The sequence below is a fragment of the Wasmannia auropunctata genome, unplaced genomic scaffold (assembly GCF_000956235.1).
Source record: "Wasmannia auropunctata unplaced genomic scaffold, wasmannia.A_1.0 LD336111.1, whole genome shotgun sequence".
In the NCBI taxonomy this organism is placed as follows: Eukaryota; Metazoa; Arthropoda; class Insecta; order Hymenoptera; family Formicidae; genus Wasmannia; species Wasmannia auropunctata.
This window is the reverse complement of record NW_012026779.1, coordinates 516,007-532,960: the sequence shown is the minus strand read 5'-3', so window position 1 is coordinate 532,960 and position 16,954 is coordinate 516,007. Positions and strand designations below refer to the sequence as shown.

Genomic DNA, 16,954 nt, shown 5'->3' with positions numbered 1-16,954 from the left:
TGCTCTCCCGGCGTTGATATATTCGGACGTGGCATGTATGTATGCGTACCTCTGTCTTCGAAAAACCGTTCGCGACGTGTGAATTGTGTTGCACCAAGTATTTTTGTCGAGAACATGGAGATAACCGGAGGAGGATGCTCGACGACTTTCCGCGACGTGGGAGCGTGAGTGAATTTCGTATCGTTTCTTCTTTACAGTGCGCATACGCGTTTCCAGCTGACATCGAATTTTACGAGCAATTTGTCGCGCAAGACGTTACGTCTGTCATATATACGAATTCGTGTGTTACTCTTGAAAGTTAATGTATGGTAATGCAACGGCGAAAACGATAGCTGTCAGTGCATGTGGTGGACTATATCTTTATAGGCGAAGGTTAGGTCTGATTTTCTATGAAATCCGCGCATATATGTAAGTGAAGCTGCGACATTAGAAATTGACATGTGAGATAATCGCACGTCAAATTCGTATCAGACAAATTCCGAAACATATACTCAAAAGTGGATTTAATCCACGCATCTCGCGTCTCGTTCTGAACTCGAGAAAGATATCGATACTTGCCAAAGGAAACACCGTATTGTGTGCCGGTTGTGTTGAACGCCACCTAATACGCGAGTTTTGCAAAATAAAGGGAGACACGTGTAGCAACGTGACAGTGCGCGAATGTTTCTTACCGCGTTCAACGCGAATCATTCGTCAATCGCGATAGGGAGCTTCGTATTTGAAAGTCAAATCTCTGCTTTCACAAGTAACATGTTGCATATGTAAATTTAAATCGTGATTAGCTTGTCTCCTGATTTTCACAACACCGGAGTGAGTCTCGATTCGATTCTTATCGCACGCGCGCACGCTTGCGTGCGTGCGTGTGCGTGCGTGCGTGCGTGCGTGCGTGCGTGCGTGCATGCGTGCGTGCATGCGTGCGTGTGTGTGTATGTGTCATCAAATCATTTAAAGCAATAATAAAGAGGAAACGTTTCGAGATTTCTATTTTTCGTAAAGTTAATTCAGGGAAGAGAAAAAAAATTTGTCCGAATTATAAATCAACATTGTTCTTGAGAAACGTTCCGTCTGATGATTTATTTAGAATTGTCAAAAAAAAGATAAAAAAAAGAATTAGTATCCTGCAGAAAATGTGTAGGGGGTCTATTGTTTACGAATGTTATGATGTGATTAAGCGATTTGAAACAATGTATAGCATTTGTCAGATGCATAATAATAAACGACACTACCATTAGAAAAATCATATTTGTTTGTCCCATTTATTATCCAAAGCTCTTTCATCCAGTTTCCAATCGTCCATTTCTCACAAAACTATCGATGCTCGCGACTGATTTCCTCTCGCTCCAGAGATAGACACAAAAAAAATAAGTAGACATTTTACGTCATCGAACATTAAGTCTCCTCTTCGTGAACGCTCTGTGTTAACAAGTATGTAGATTCGAGACATTTTATATCGGCAACGCAATTACTTTGCTCTTCGCAAACTTTCGCAGATATAAGGACTGAGGTTTAATCGTGGTTGTTCTAGATAAAGGTCTCTTTTTTTTGTTGCAATAAAGGCGCAACGTGCATGAAAAGGAAAGAGAGAGAGAGAGGAATGACATATGTATTTACAATACGTATTGAATGCCTCTTCAGGCGGATTTTAGGTTTAGGCCTAATTCGCGAGACACTGATTAACACAGTGCTAGAATTAGCATACTACATACGCAGGCTGTGGTATAGTAGCGTGTAGTAATAAGTTCGTTGTTTTTTCATTTTTCTTTCTCTCGCGTTCTTGTAATAATAAATCTCCTCGTAATGGCTTTCCGTCAAGACAATTTGACAATGGCGGGCAAAAAAACAGTGATGTACCTGACGCCGACAATGGTAAAATCTTTCGTTTAATCTTGGAAAAAGTGGATTCCTTAAAGAGAAGTCTTCGAGGACGATTTGTTTCATCGGACAATCTCTATCAAATTAATTGTATCAATATTGTGCGTATAAGGTAGAAAAAAATCTCTCTCACGTTGTTAAAGAAAAATGAATCGATATAGAAGTTGCAGTTGAAGGAGGTGAAGAGGTTTGTTTAAATCTCTTTTGCAACCGACACGCCGAGGCCATTGCGAAAAACTCGAATTGTGCGATACGTATATACGTATATCGTAGTACGTTTCTCTAAAACCAGCATCACATAACTTTTTGCTTTTCATCGCCGTCACATAAAAAATTGCGACTTTCATTTCAACATGCTCGAGAGAACGTATTGATCGCGATCGTACAAAAGCTGTATACCGCAAAATTGTTGAGCGGAAGGTGTGTACGGAAGTAGTCAAAAGTCGTCACTTTTACATTGTTAAGTTGTCATACTTTTACATTGTCAAGTCGCTGCGTGACGGCGATTTTGACCGAAAACGATAAGACACAAGTTGTAATGTTTATACTAGAGGTTTTAATTGACACGATTTAAGTATGGCTGAAGACCCTCGAGTTTTTCGTATTGGTCAATTTCTCTTCGTAACTCCGTAACTCACAAATTTCAGTTGATTTCGTGTACGTAATGTGTTTGCGGAAAAAAATCGAGATTACGAGCAGTCTGACTCGATAAACTCGTAATTTTGCGAGCCAAAGATGCTAAAAAGATTTACATATTTAGTTTGATTCTATTTTGCGTATTCAATTGCATCGGTACTTACTCTGGGATATCAGAGAAACTGAATGGACAGTTATATATACGAAAATAGATGCCGCGTGTTTGTTCAACACGCCCGCGGATCGCCACCGACGACTTCGATCGAATCGATTGTTTCGCGCGCAACGCGAAACACTGAATATATATATAAGCTCTCTCTGTCCGAAATTGAAATCGACTTCGATATACGGCAACGTGCGAAAGATAAATGGAGTTTCGTCGAGTTTCTAAACGCGCCATTAACAACAGCCGATCTCTCCGCCTAGACTATATTTGATACCACGACCATAGGTGTAAGTGGATTGAGTAAAAGTATCACAGCTGGCCACCCCCCTGGCTATAATATCAAAATTAAAAATAAACGAGGGATTTTGGAAAGGGGGGAGCCTTAGAAAAGAGTCATAACGGTCGTCCCGGCTCCTGTTCCCATTCCGGAACCGATTTCTTACACGTTACTCGTCTTGTATTTTATTCGTAAGTCATCTATGAAACGTAGAAAAAATTATACAAATAGTGACTATCTAAGGTATCTCGGGATTCCTCAGGAACGGAGCCGATCCGATCGGACTCTCCCTTTTTGCGCGTTATTTATATTTATGTATAACCATCGTTAATAATAATATTAATTATGTTCTCTATTTTTTATCATTAATATTATCATTATTAACTCGCACGCTAAAGTAATCGCTATGACGGTGCGTGAAACGTACGGAAAATTATATTTAATTTTCCCGTAGTCATGAAGTAAAAAATGTTTCTTTCCTATATAATGAAATTATATGACTTTGAGATATCTATAATCTATAAATTATGGAGTAACATATGCATATATATATATAGAAATATAAAAGATCAATATTGATGTGACGAATTTCTCGGTTAAAAATTCACTCGGAATTTGTATTTGCACCGACACAGCAAATTACATCTATCATATCCAGGAAAGCGTGTCGAGATCGCACGAGGCTTCGTCATATTTTTCTCTCGAGATTCTATACTTTATACATGAAAATTATAATCACAGTTTGAGTCCCCTCCCCCCCCGCAGACTTCCGGATCTTCGCGTTTGGTGGAAAATTAGCGCGCCCCTCCGCTGCACGTGACGATGAATTTAAACTTACAAATTCGCGAAACAGTTTACAAGTCTAAATCCCTCGCGCAACAAAGTCCATTCATTTATATTTTTAAGATAGCTAGAAATCAATACGCGAAATTTACGAGTTACGTAGAACTCGATAACGATGTAGAAAAAAACACTAGCTCGAAATTTTTCCTAATAATTATACATTGTCGTACATTGCGCACAAGATATATTTCTGTATTCAATAATGGCGAAGTAGACGAAAAAAAACATGGAACAAACGAACGAAAACGCGTATAGACATAAATAGTCAATCACCACATTACAATTCTATTTAATTTATTTAGAAGGAATTTAATGTATATTAAACAGATGCGTGTTTCTGAACATGCATTTTTTTAATGACGAATCATTGATAACATCGACAATCTTTTCTTTTTCAAATTATGTATTTTACCAACACAATAGGAGAAAGTTATACAAGATAGACTTTAATGGGATATAATATTGGCAACCCAAAGATACGTAGCTATTCAATACCTGAGATTTTCACACGACGTTTCGTTTTTGAAAAGAGTCTCTGATATGAAGAACCATACATGGAATTTTGATTCCGTGTACGCGAATATTGAAGCCTCGCACGAACGCGGTGCCGTAATGTTGAAATCTTTTTAAAATATTTTCTATCTTTGACTCTCTTCTTTCGTTTCTATCGCTCGAAGAATGCAGCTCCTCTCTCATATGACGTGTACCATATATAACATAGTGATAACTGAAATCCCGTATAATATCACTGCGTGTATCTGTGTGTGTGTGTGTGTGTGTGTATGCGCGCGCGCGCGCGCGCGCGTTCCATAAAGTTGCCACATGTTCAATGTATCGTAATAATTCAAAAGTAATTGTCGTATCATTCACCGCGTGAATCGTTATTGAAATATGATTCGTATGAATCATCATTATCTATAAATGGACGTTCATATCTATCGAACTAAGTAGATTTCAAACAACTGTTAGGAAAGTTATGTTACAGCGAGTCTTGCCTTACCGAGAAACCCTTTGGCTCACTCATGTAACTTCCGTTTGTAATTTTCTTAAATATCTTTGCCTGTTTATTAATGTCCCGCGGCAGGAAGAGCAGTGTCTTCGAGCAAACAAAACGTGAAATTTATGGACCGTCGTATTTATCGCGTAAAACGTTCCCTAGAAACTTATTTGTCGCCACTCCCGGCATCCGTCTCGCAAGAGCCATTAACTTCCACAACTTCCGGCGCATCTTCGTTTGTCGTGCCGTTCGCGTTATTCTCCGCGACGTCTGTCCTCTCTTCGGACCGTTCCTCCGTGCAGATCTCGAGAAGTTCCTCTTCGACCTCCTCTCCCCCCTCGGACTTGTCGACGATCGACGCGTCTCCCGCGATTCCCGCGGGATCTCGTATCGTCTCCTCGCTCGCCTCCTGACAGTCCTGACCGCCATGCAACGCCGTTATTACCCTCTGCTCGATCGTGAGCTGCCTCACGGCGTTTTCTAAGTTATCCCTAAGAATATTCGCGTCGTTCTCGCTCTCCTGCCACGTGAAAGGCATAAAGATCATTCGAACGAGTTGATAAAGTCGTCTAAAACCCAGCTTCTTGTACAGGCTTTGGCTAGCTTCATTTTCTGGACGTATAACTACAAATGGATAATACCCCTTCTCGGCTACGCGTTTTGTCAGGTACCTAAAAGTTCACATACATAAACTGTTATATTTCAATTTCAGTGTGTGCACATAACAATATCGCGATATAATAAAGAGTAAGGGCAGTTCTGGATCATAAGGATAAAAAATTCATATTGTCAGAAAGATGTGAAATTCAATAACGTATTTAATAGTAATTAATTATAATTAATTGTAATTAATTATAAATAATACTTTATGGATGATTTTAGTCAATTTTAGTATTTTTTATTATATATTTTTTAATTTTAATTGAAATAATGAATATTAACCACAATTAGACTCCTGGATCAGATTATCCGTGAAACATATTTACTCTTAATCTTAACCGAACATGATGTTGATTTTTTTTCCACGAAATTTTATGCTACTTACTATTATACCTCTTGCAAAATTCGTAAGGCAATCCTTATACATATTCAATTTTGAATATATTTTTAAAGATACACGGAAAGAATGATTTTGTTGGAAGGTCTAAAATTTTGCTAAATACAGATCTGAAAATAATTTGTTCAATCATCAAAATAATTTGTGGGAAAGTTACAAATTATAAACATTGCTATAAAACGTTTTGATATTCTAGCAATCATTGTGACTTTCCAACAAAATTATTTTGATTATTGAACAAATTATTTTCAGATCTGGATCCAGCAAAATTGTTCTTTTCGTGTATATCTAAATTAACGTGTTACTTCGATGATATCAATAAAACGTGCAACGTTATTATTTAAGTAAACAAGAAGCAATTGATGACTGATAAAGTTAACACAAATGCTTGCGATACGTGTATACGTCATTCGATGAAAAATATAATAATTATTTAGATGTAATAAATCCGGAACTGTAGTGTTCGATCCATATCTAGTATACCTTTACTCTATATTATGTGTATTTAGCGCGAATGAATCAAGAGTACATTTATACAAATATGACTCTCTGCGTTAACATTAGTTGCAAACACATAGACGTTACTTAAAGTTCGTGAACTCTTTCTCTACCTTGCTAACTTCGTCCCGAAACCCTTCCTACGATACTCCGGCTTGGTCTGCATGGAGAACATAGCTCCGTAATAGGATTGGACCATCCAAGCGGCCAATCTACCGTTCGCGAACACTCCCGCCGCGGGTAGAGTTCTGATAAGGCGAAGAAAAATCTCGGGGCATTCCATATCGTTTGCCGGATACAACTCGTGGATCCCCTCGGCGTGCTCGGCCTTGAGAGGCCGCACCTGGACGTCAGAGTTGGACTCCTCATTCGGCTCCTGGCTCACCTCCTCTTGCTCGAAGTAGTCGCACGCGCAGACATCGCCCACCACCGTCTCGATGGTGCCGGTACCCTCGTAAAGGCGTGTTAATTCCTCGGCGATGTCGGAGTGCACGAAATTAATGTACAAAGGTCTCGACCAGTCTATCAGAATGTCCTCCTCGCGGAGAAGGCGAAGCAGTTCCAGCCGATTGTTCGGGCAGAAGACACCGACGCTCTCGTACACCAAACCGTGCGGCTGAAAACATGACGGAAGATAAGATTAGCATCTCTCTGGTGAGGAACAGAGGATACAGAGAGGAAAGGCTATGCGAAAAACGATCTGGGAGATCGTAAAATCTTTACGATCTATTTACCAGTTACCGTCATAATTTAACACGCGGTTTTCTCTCTAGAATCTGCGATAGCTTTATAAATAATTTAGGTACTTTGACGCGCGTCAGTGATACGTGTTTCACATTTAAAGCTAAACGATGAAATTACAGTCCGCTTCGGTGTTTGTATTTCAGTCTGCACGTTTACGTACATGTAGAAAAACACTTGTGCGGGAATAGTCGTTTAAACGTTGCGAGCCTGCGGTACGAATGCGGATCAACGCTGGGCGGGTGCTAAATGTCAAAGGATACAGCGCGATTCTTGGCGCGCTTAAAATTCGCGCGAGAGAACCGCACCGTTTCTACACGCGAAACTAATAATCAACGGTCAATGAATTTATGATGCTGCGGAGATGGTAATTAACTAAAAAGCATAGACGAAATCATTTCTGGAAAGAATCGAGAAGCTGGCATTAAGCGAATCGCGAGTTCGCGACAGCAACGAGGGAGCGAAGAGGAAGAGCGAAAATTTGGCGGATAGCCAAGCCTATGGGATGTGGGCCAACACACTCGTGCATCCTGCAGTGCATTGAGAAATGGCGGAAGCACACAATAATGAGTTCTCAGTACTCGTGGCAAGGTCACTTTTTCAATATTTGACGTTTTTGCGATATTTCCCGAGTTAATGATTCGTCGTAGTGCTGCAAGAATCGGATTACGTTTCCTAATCAAAATAGTTTGTTTTAATCGATCTCCTACATATCCCGTAATGTAAAAAGATGCAATGTAGGCTGTAAGTAATCTAAATTACATGTACGAAATAAATCAAATTAATTTGAGACAGACAACTGTTTGCATTACGAAAATTTAATTAAGAAAATAAGTGGGAATGTTATTTCAAATAATAAAATATCATTAAAAATTGAAACTCTTGTTTAAAATTGCATTAGGTAGATGAATTTCCTTCTCCCTCTTAACCAAAGAAATTTAATTTATACTTACAGATAATGTCATTCCGGGAAAATGTAAGCAGATTGCGTCCTCCGGCCAATCGTTAGCCACGTAGAAATGGAATTCCCAGACTCTATCTCGCATGTAAGTCAATACGGTTTGTTGAAACTGTAAGAAATTTAATAATATCAATGAAACATCCTTCTTTTAATTGAATAATATAAATTACTGTTACGTGCAGTTGAAGTTATAAAAATAGGCTAAATTTATTTTTCATCAAATGGAACCGAGCGTGACATTTACATTGGAATAAACAGAAGAGTTTGTTTATATTTGTATGCGTCAGCCTAGCGCAAAGGCGCCGTCTGAAATGAAAGGGTAGATATTTTTGAAAAAGTTAAAACACACATACAGAAAGAGAGAGAGAGAGAGAGAGAGAGAGAGAGAGAGAGAGAGGGCGGATAGAAGAATCTAATTAAAGGCAATGCCCAGTTCGTTGAACCTTAAGATATCCATTCATTCAGGGTCACTTTTGATATTCTTTTATATATATAGTTCTCTTTCATTCCTAATATAAAATATGTATAAAAAAATCTTATTCCCTTATAAAAGGAATATTTTTTATTTTATCAGATATTACAGTTGTGTTCGTAAATATACGATTCGAATAGGACAGTACAATGACTCCATTTAAAACAAATGCTAAACGCTAACTGCGTATTTATGTCGCATTGAAGAGTTCCTTAATTGGAATATACCGGATGAAAATAACGAGCGAAACGAAGCGTGCATAAATCTCACCTAAGAATAGCGTAATAGAGCGCAAGTAGAGTCAGGCTAACAGAGATAAGAAGAATCGATAAAAGTAATTGCACTTTTGCACGACAGCTACTTTTGACTTTTCAAATTATCCAAGATGACGTCAAATCGGATAATTATATCGCTTTATTTTTGTACAGAATTATAAGAATTGTGTGCACGAAACACTCATGTACATGTAAACATCTTCCTCGAAATTTGTTGTACGAGTATTTAATAATTAAAGACAAGATATATTTGAAATATTTAGGAATTGGAAATGAAATGCTCAAAGAAAATATCGTAGAAATTATAAAATTTTGATTGTTAACCAATAGCACGAGATATGACGCAAGCCATCGATCACGTAACATATATACAGTGCGCGTATTCTAACAATCAGTAATGCTCATATTTAAATCATTTGGAGAACCATAAACAAAACCGCAATGGGTAGCAGTATGGTAAACGTGTCACAGAGATCGTTGTTTTATGCATTATTCCGTTATGGTGAAAAACATACACAACAAGTTGACTCGTGTTTCGAAGTTTAGCCAGTTTCCAAACCGATAATTAGTGAATTTTATCTCGCTGTATCATTAATTCATTCGATATTAGCGAGAGCATATACATATACTGCCGCGTTTTCTCTGTGTTACATTCTGGAGTATGTAAATGGTCCAATTTCTTTTTGTCGACGTTAATCAATATTCCTTCAGGATTTAGGATTTAGGACAATGCCTAGATTTCCATCTCATCGATATTTCATTTTTCTTGCCGCGCGCGATACCGACTCGGTTATATCTTTATTCGCATGCATTCCTTCAGAATTGTCAAAGTGGATGGAGCTTTCGGGTTATACATACATGAGTCCCTGCGCTTTAAGAGTCTCGTGTGCCATCGTCGAAATGTGCGGCGACGATTGCAATGCGCGCGTTCGATATGTATTGGATTTATAAGAGACCACGCGACGCTTTGAGAGCCCCGCGAGAGAGAGAGAGAGAGAGAGAGAGAGAGAGAGAGAGAGAGATATTCCGGAAGATTCAACGGCGGCGCCTTGCTGTACACCATTAGATTGAGCCCGGCACGAAAATGATTGTGCGCAGGCCCTGCAATTTATCCCGGAATAAACCGTAGACACTGATTCCTACAACGTATACATATGACGGAAAGGCATTCAGGGGTCAAGGTCGCGTATCCTGACGCACACACGTAATGCCGTTGCTTTTTCGTAACACTGCACGTTAGTGAAATCGATGCACTTTGCATGCGACATATCGTCAAAGTTCGCTTGATGATTGATCGTCGCAATAATACGGTGTCCGCGCGTTGATACTGATCACTGGCGTGTTTCCTTATTCAGATCCTCTCTCTCTCTCTCTCTCTCTCTCTCTCTCTCTCTCTCTCTCTGTCTCGTTTATCCCCCTCCTGGATATTGAAATCTTAATCGCTCTCGCCCACATATTTCTCGCTTGTTTTTTCTATAAATAATTTGCCAGGCCGCGATTGATTTCTGTTGACTGGTTCGGTCTAATTCGCTGCCTCCCCGCGCAAAACGGGAGCGCGGGAGGGAGAAACACACGGCGCGGCGGCGCGCGGCGCGGCGGTGGAAAAGCCACGAGACAGCCCCGTTCAATTGAACAATATCTCTTTGTGGTGCGGCCGTACTCTCACGATGATTGAAAAGCGTATACGCGACCTTTCACGTTTAAACAAGCGTGCTCCTCTATCCGTGGAGACGAAAATATCTAGGGTTTTAGCGTGACCATTTATATAATCGAATCAATAAATTGATAATACGAGCCCATCGTCTTCCTCGGAGAGGCACGTGATGTGTGCCGCGCGGCTTTTACCCAAATGTGATTTCAATTTTGATGATAATATTAGGGTCGCAGGTACGCCGTTGTGTGTTCACAATTATTAAACATATTGATAACGTCGGAGGAGTTTTCCTTCTTGAAGTAATATCGGACGAGGAGGCTCCCCGTCGTTCTAATAGGAAATTGCGGATGCCGTAGTAATCGCGCGAGCGAGGTCACGAGATCAGCACTGCGGTGACTCGCGCGAATAATACGACACGTCGACGACAACGAAACGTGTGCAGGCAGTGACCCTGGCCTTGATTCCAGCACACCTTACACGACGATTTTTCGATTAAGGTAGCGTGGTCGCGCGTCATAACGTTGATCCTCCCTAACAACCGGAGGTGAACAAAGCTTATCGAGGTTGGATATTTTCGTAGTCTGGCAGTTGCATCCGAAGGGAGAAATGAGACTTTAACATCGTGCAAAATTTGCGTAACTGCGACAATTTTATTGAAGTAAAACGCACAAGTATATTAACCATTGTCAAATATTTAGAATCAAGAGTTATGTGAGAAGAATAAGAATAGGAATAGGAAAGACAGTATTGAGCACGATGATTCTGGTAGGTAATTGATTTAGATTTTAAAGGCCAAAAATAAAAGGATGTGTGTGAATAAGTAAAAAATGTAAAACCAAGTTTCTTCTATGGCTTTAGAGTAGAAGTAATAAAGTTTCTTCTTCTATAAATCATTATCGTATTTAGCGCCGAGCCACGACCGTGTCTCCTGATAAACCATTATTTCCGAGATAATTAAATTTTTATTAAATCTGCACATTGATTTATATTAATAAGTAAATAATTATTTACTTATTTTTATTAGAGATTCGCTTTCACGATTTAATAGAATTGAGAGGTATATTGATATTTTACGTTGAAGCACTATAAAAATAAAAAAGTGGAGTAAAGCTGAAAAAAGCATATACAGTTATCCTTATCTATCTGTTAAATACATGCTCTTCATAGTTTTACATATCTCGTAGAACGTAGATAAAAGGTTAAACACATACACGCACGCACATATATTATTAATTAAGTTTCCTTGATACGTCATTAGATATAATTCTTATTGTTAAAATAAGAATCGGAGACTTGTTTAGTAAACTGGCTCTGTAAATGGCAGAATTTATTACATTATATATGCCGAATAGCTAAAAATTTAAAATATTGCCAACAATACAAAAAAATTTGACTAATTATATGTTTTCAAGTTAAGTAAACATTGTATGGTTTGATTAATAAAATTTTATAGATGTTTGGATATTCTCTTAATGTCACATAATTGGCACGTCATTTTTCCCAGCATGCACAGGTTATAATTGCAATATTGCAGCAACAATAATATTTTTGCAATATAGCTGGAATGTTACAATGTTGCTGCAACATTGCAGTTATAATTTGTGTTTGCACACACATGTGTGTAGCATGCACAATCTTTGACCGTCATAACGGACTTAGCTTATATGAGGGGATTACACCGGCTTGGGCATTGCTTCCTCCATGATAATAATCTTATCTATTAATGCGCGAGATTGATCCCTCGAGAGCGAACCTAGCCCGTAATCACGACAGCGTAACTTTTCGCGAACTCTTACGTCAAGTGAAACCACCAAAAATTGCAAGAGTCGGATGATAAATCCAATCCGGTTTGTCCACGTTTTACCCCCCCAAGGTAACGTATTCTCCTTATAGAGGTTTATGTTTTATCCTACATTGGTAGTTTACTAAATTTACCGCTCTCGCGGTGTATGTTGAGTTATATCGATTTCGAGACATTGTTGTTACATCGAGTAAAACGCGAGACGGCGGCGGCGGCGGCGGCAGCGGCAGCGCATGGGGGTTGCGGAAGCAGGAGCGTTTATTACAAAATAATGGGTTTGATATTAGTCTGGTTCGCGTATTGCGAATTCGCGTCGCTTTCTGCGGCTTTAATTGCATTATCGATCGGCAAAATGTAATCGTTACTTTAATTTATTATTTATTTGAAACGGAAACTGAGATTATAGAAAGGATCTAATTTGCTGAATGAAATAATTAATCATTATTGGAGACGTCCTTTTTTCCCTCCTCCCTTCTTTGATCTCGCAAAAGGAAATCCAATATCTGTTAATTTTTTGAAATAATTAACAAAAAATGTAAATAATGTGATGAAACAATTAATATTCAAAAGGAAACTCGAGATTAAAGATTTATTAAATACAAATCATATCAATTTCAAAACGATAATTTAGGAATTTTGTTAAATACTTTTCGTGAAAAACGCTGATGTGCAACGTATGTACTATCGATATAATTTCTGATAGAAATATTATTTATACACGGAAAATTTTTTTTTTTATTTCTTTGTAAAATTTACCCTGAAAATCATGTTAATCGACAACATAGTTAATGAGACATAGTATTTCGACAAAATTTATGTGATTTTCTTTGTTTTTTTACACTATAATAAATTTGTTGTAATACATATTTTTCAAAATAGTGAAAATCACATAAAATTTGTCGAAATGCTATGTTGTCCTACAATTAACATGATTTTCAGGGTAAATTTTAAAATAAAATTCTTTCCGTGTAGCTGTACATGTATATAAACGAAGTCTCTTATAATGAAAGAAATTTTATTGTACATTTTCAATATATATTTTTTTTATTAGGAATAACTTTCTTTTTGATTGAGACACACACACACACACACACACACACGCGCGCGCGCGCGCGCGCGCGCGCGTGCACTATATGTGTGTGTATATATTCCCCTATGTTCGTTTTCTTTGCTGGACATCGGAAACTTTTCCGTAATACACACTTTCTTCGCTTTCATCAACATCAAATTAGAAGCTGACGAGCTTTATAACTTCCGTATTGAACTGGTTGGTAATTTATAAGATAATCGTATCGAACATATGACAGCAGAAAAATATCGTATTTCTAAATCTAAATATAACATTCTCAATAAATAAAATAATAAACATATTCCTCAATAAGTTTTCCCTGTATTGTTATCGTAGAAACATAAATACATGCTTGTTTACAAAAAAGGAAATCAGAATCGAATCGCAAATAAAAAAGACTTTTACATTATTAACTATAGAAGTGAACAATAGCCTGCAGAATAATAGTGCGTACCTTCAAAGACTCAGGTAAGTATTCCGTAAGAAATTCTAGAAGCTTAGATACTTCCTTTTCAGGGAGCAGACGAAAATTCCGACCTCGTTCTACCGCTTCGGGACACTCCATGCTGAAACTAATTAACGAAAGATTACTGCATAAATGGCGTGTAAATTTTCGATTCTTCTCTACAAACGCCGCAGCCTCGAGAACGAAGCTCCGATTATCTCGGAGATTTATTTCGGAAACAAATAATTCGTGGCTTTATTTTGACGTAATCGATAATTTAATCTCGTGAGAGATTAATACGTAACTTTTCAAGGACGTTAAATCATTTTGTACGTGATACATTGGGAACTTGAAAAAAGTCGCGTGGCAGGTATTAGCAAAGGCACGCGACATGGCCTGCTTATCGCCACGCTGGTTTCAGTTTCCGCAGATTGATGCATATCGGCGAAATATTATGTATAATCATGAATTTGTGCCAACAGCTTGACGAGCTCAGCGGTTAATGCATGTTATTAGCGAAAGCTCTATATAACTTGAACTTTTCAAGGCTTGGTTCATTGTTTGCAACAGTTTACGCCGGAGTTTAGCCAGACTTTAATTTAAGCTAATCTTCATCGATATTAAATAGTCTAAACTATATATTAAATAGTTCAAACTATAAAGCTCTTCATAATTAATATAAGTGTTTTTAATTGCAGAACTTGTTGCAATTTATTGACGTTTTGAAGATTATCCTAGTAAAAACATTTTTTAGAATTCTTTATATAATTTTCTACAATTTTTATTTAAATTTTAGAATTTTTCTGAAATTCCGCTTAACTTTATAACTTTTCAGAAAATTTTTCAAATCTTTTATATGAACTGGAACTTTTATAAGCTAAGAAAGTTTACTTTTTCTAGAATTCTTTATATATTTGAATTTGAAAATATTTTACTATTTTAAACTTATAAAATTTGAAAAAATAACGTTTTTAAAAAAAATTTTCATAAATTTAAAATATGACAAATTTTTATAAATATAATAAAATTTATGAGTTTTTTTTACTAGGATAGTAAGAGTCATCTATCGACACGAAGTGACAATATAGATAGATATATACATCAAATTAGAAATCAATTCTGTCAAAAATATATAATCAATATATTCTATCAAATATATATAATCAATTCAAAATAATCATGAGATAGTTAATTAAAAAGATCAGTTTTTTTTTATGCAATGGCAGACTACGGCTCTATTGCAATTTATGTATTTATTATACAATGTTATACGTATTGACATTCTCACATAACGGAATCGCGGAAGGCAATTTACGCAGATACGCAAGAAATGCCGGTGTTTGTGCAATATGGGTCAGCATAACCTTCAACAAAATTTCCTTGGACAGTAAGGCTTCTTGTGTTTTAACGACGCACAAACTTAGATTCGTAAGATTACGGCGCAACTGATTCACGAGTACAGCACGCTTGCGTTACGCAAGCTCACGTCGGATGTCGAATTGTATATATAGCAAGTGTAAAAAGGAAGCGAGATATCTTTACATCGCTTTAAGACGAAGAATAAAATAAAAAGTTTAACGCGAATAACTCATAACGCAAAATAAAATTCATTTTATATAATTGCATTGCAAAAACCGTAGCTCTCGAGATGTGAGTGAATACGCGCGGATAAATATCCCAATCGATGATTGCTTACGTAGTTTCGTAAAATTTACTGTCTTCTATCCGCGAGGGAATTCAAATAATTCACACGGTGCGCATCAAGTAAACAAACCTGCGCTCAATTATTAGCAGCATAATAAATTGGTTATACACGAGCATAATTATTTACAGACAATGAGATAAGTATCGTGGTGATTTTTTTCAATTATTTTATTATCTTATTATCTTTATATTTTTACCGTTAATCGATACGTTTTCATCGTATATATATATATATATATATACTGTTAATATAAAATTGCGCCAAATTGTGTGTACACTTGAACGTACAAAATTACCGCTTCGAATTACTTACGTTGTATCCGCACATTTTATCGTTGAGTTATCAAAAGCAGCAAGAGAGTTCATTCGCGCCACAGAGAAAGTGTATACTGGGCAATCTTGATAATAATCGCCGACAGCCAAACTGTATTAAGTATCAGCGAGAAAGCATCCTCGTAATCGACGATCGGGGTCGGTAACACGCACCGGTAACGCGGGGAATTGCCGATACTTTGAAGAATTCGCAGATCACACGAGAGATGAAGCGAGTGCCCGGTGTGATACGTCACGAGACCGCAAGCGATATGCCGTGCCGCCGGTCCAATAGCCGGTTGTGCGTGTTGTGCAATTCTCAAGTCTTCCCCCTTAACCCCGGGCTTAAGAAGGATCCGATTCCAGATGTACATCGCAGGACATCCCTCGTCCTACGTTTGCGTCGCGTCGCCATCGACGTCTTTGGACCGATCTTTGCCGGTCATGCGTCTCGCATATAAATTGGCGTGCGTATATACGCGCGTTTATAATCGATTTACCTGAACGAGCGGCAGCCTGTCGTTCACGTCCGAGCACGCCGCGTAGATCCGTCTCTCCTCCCCGCGAGGAGGACGACGGCGACGTCTCGTACTCGGGGATCGTTGGATTGATTCGCACCACTGTCCGATTGATCGCGCGCGCGATTTTCGGGATAGGAACGCTCCGCCGCGCGGCGTTGCGAAGCGGAGCCTCGCCGCTGTCGAGGATGAGAATGGTCTGGCGGGGCTGTTGTCAAGGGGTAGTTCCGAACGGAGGAGGCACCCACCCTCGCCGCCCCCTGAACCCGCACTGCCGCCCCTGGGCCACCGTCACCCTCGGTGCACCGAGCGCCGTCGGGGCGACGGGCGCGCAGGCGTCGCTGTCGCAACGCCGCGCGCCGCGCCGGCAGTGCCGCGATTCAAACCAACAGCGCCCTTGGAAGGCCGCTGCGCTTGCAGGGCCGTGATGACGTAGTCCGCGGATCCGCGACAGCTGTGAGTCAACTTTCTCTCTTTTTCTCTCACTCTCTCTTTCTCTCTCTTCCTCTCTCATTTCTACCGACAAGCAAACGTCGTGTCGTGACGAGCGAAACATTTTGCATGTTGCACAGGCGATTGTTGCCGCGCGTAAGGTGGGCCAAAGGCAGTTCGTAATTATAGGTACGAAGGTGGCACGAGAGATCGTTAAAAGCGGC

General features: G+C 38.7%; 1 protein-coding gene across 2 annotated transcripts; it reads right to left on the bottom strand.

Moving 5' to 3' along the window:
• Positions 1–4,191: 4,191 nt before the first annotated feature.
• Positions 4,192–16,549, bottom strand: LOC105448803. Of its 2 annotated transcripts, none has more exons than XM_011687581.1 (5): positions 15,782–16,549; positions 13,774–13,891; positions 8,041–8,157; positions 6,460–6,962; positions 4,192–5,462 (listed from the first exon to the last, which is right to left on the bottom strand). In XM_011687581.1, the coding sequence occupies exons 1-5, from the start codon at positions 15,832–15,834 to the stop codon at positions 4,958–4,960; spliced, it is 1,296 nt and encodes a 431-aa protein (XP_011685883.1). In that variant the 5' UTR covers positions 15,835–16,549; the 3' UTR covers positions 4,192–4,957. The 2 variants fall into 2 exon arrangements, with proteins under 2 accessions (XP_011685883.1, XP_011685891.1); XM_011687589.1 differs by having other exon boundaries at positions 16,281–16,549.
• Between the last annotated feature and the right edge of the window lie 405 nt (positions 16,550–16,954).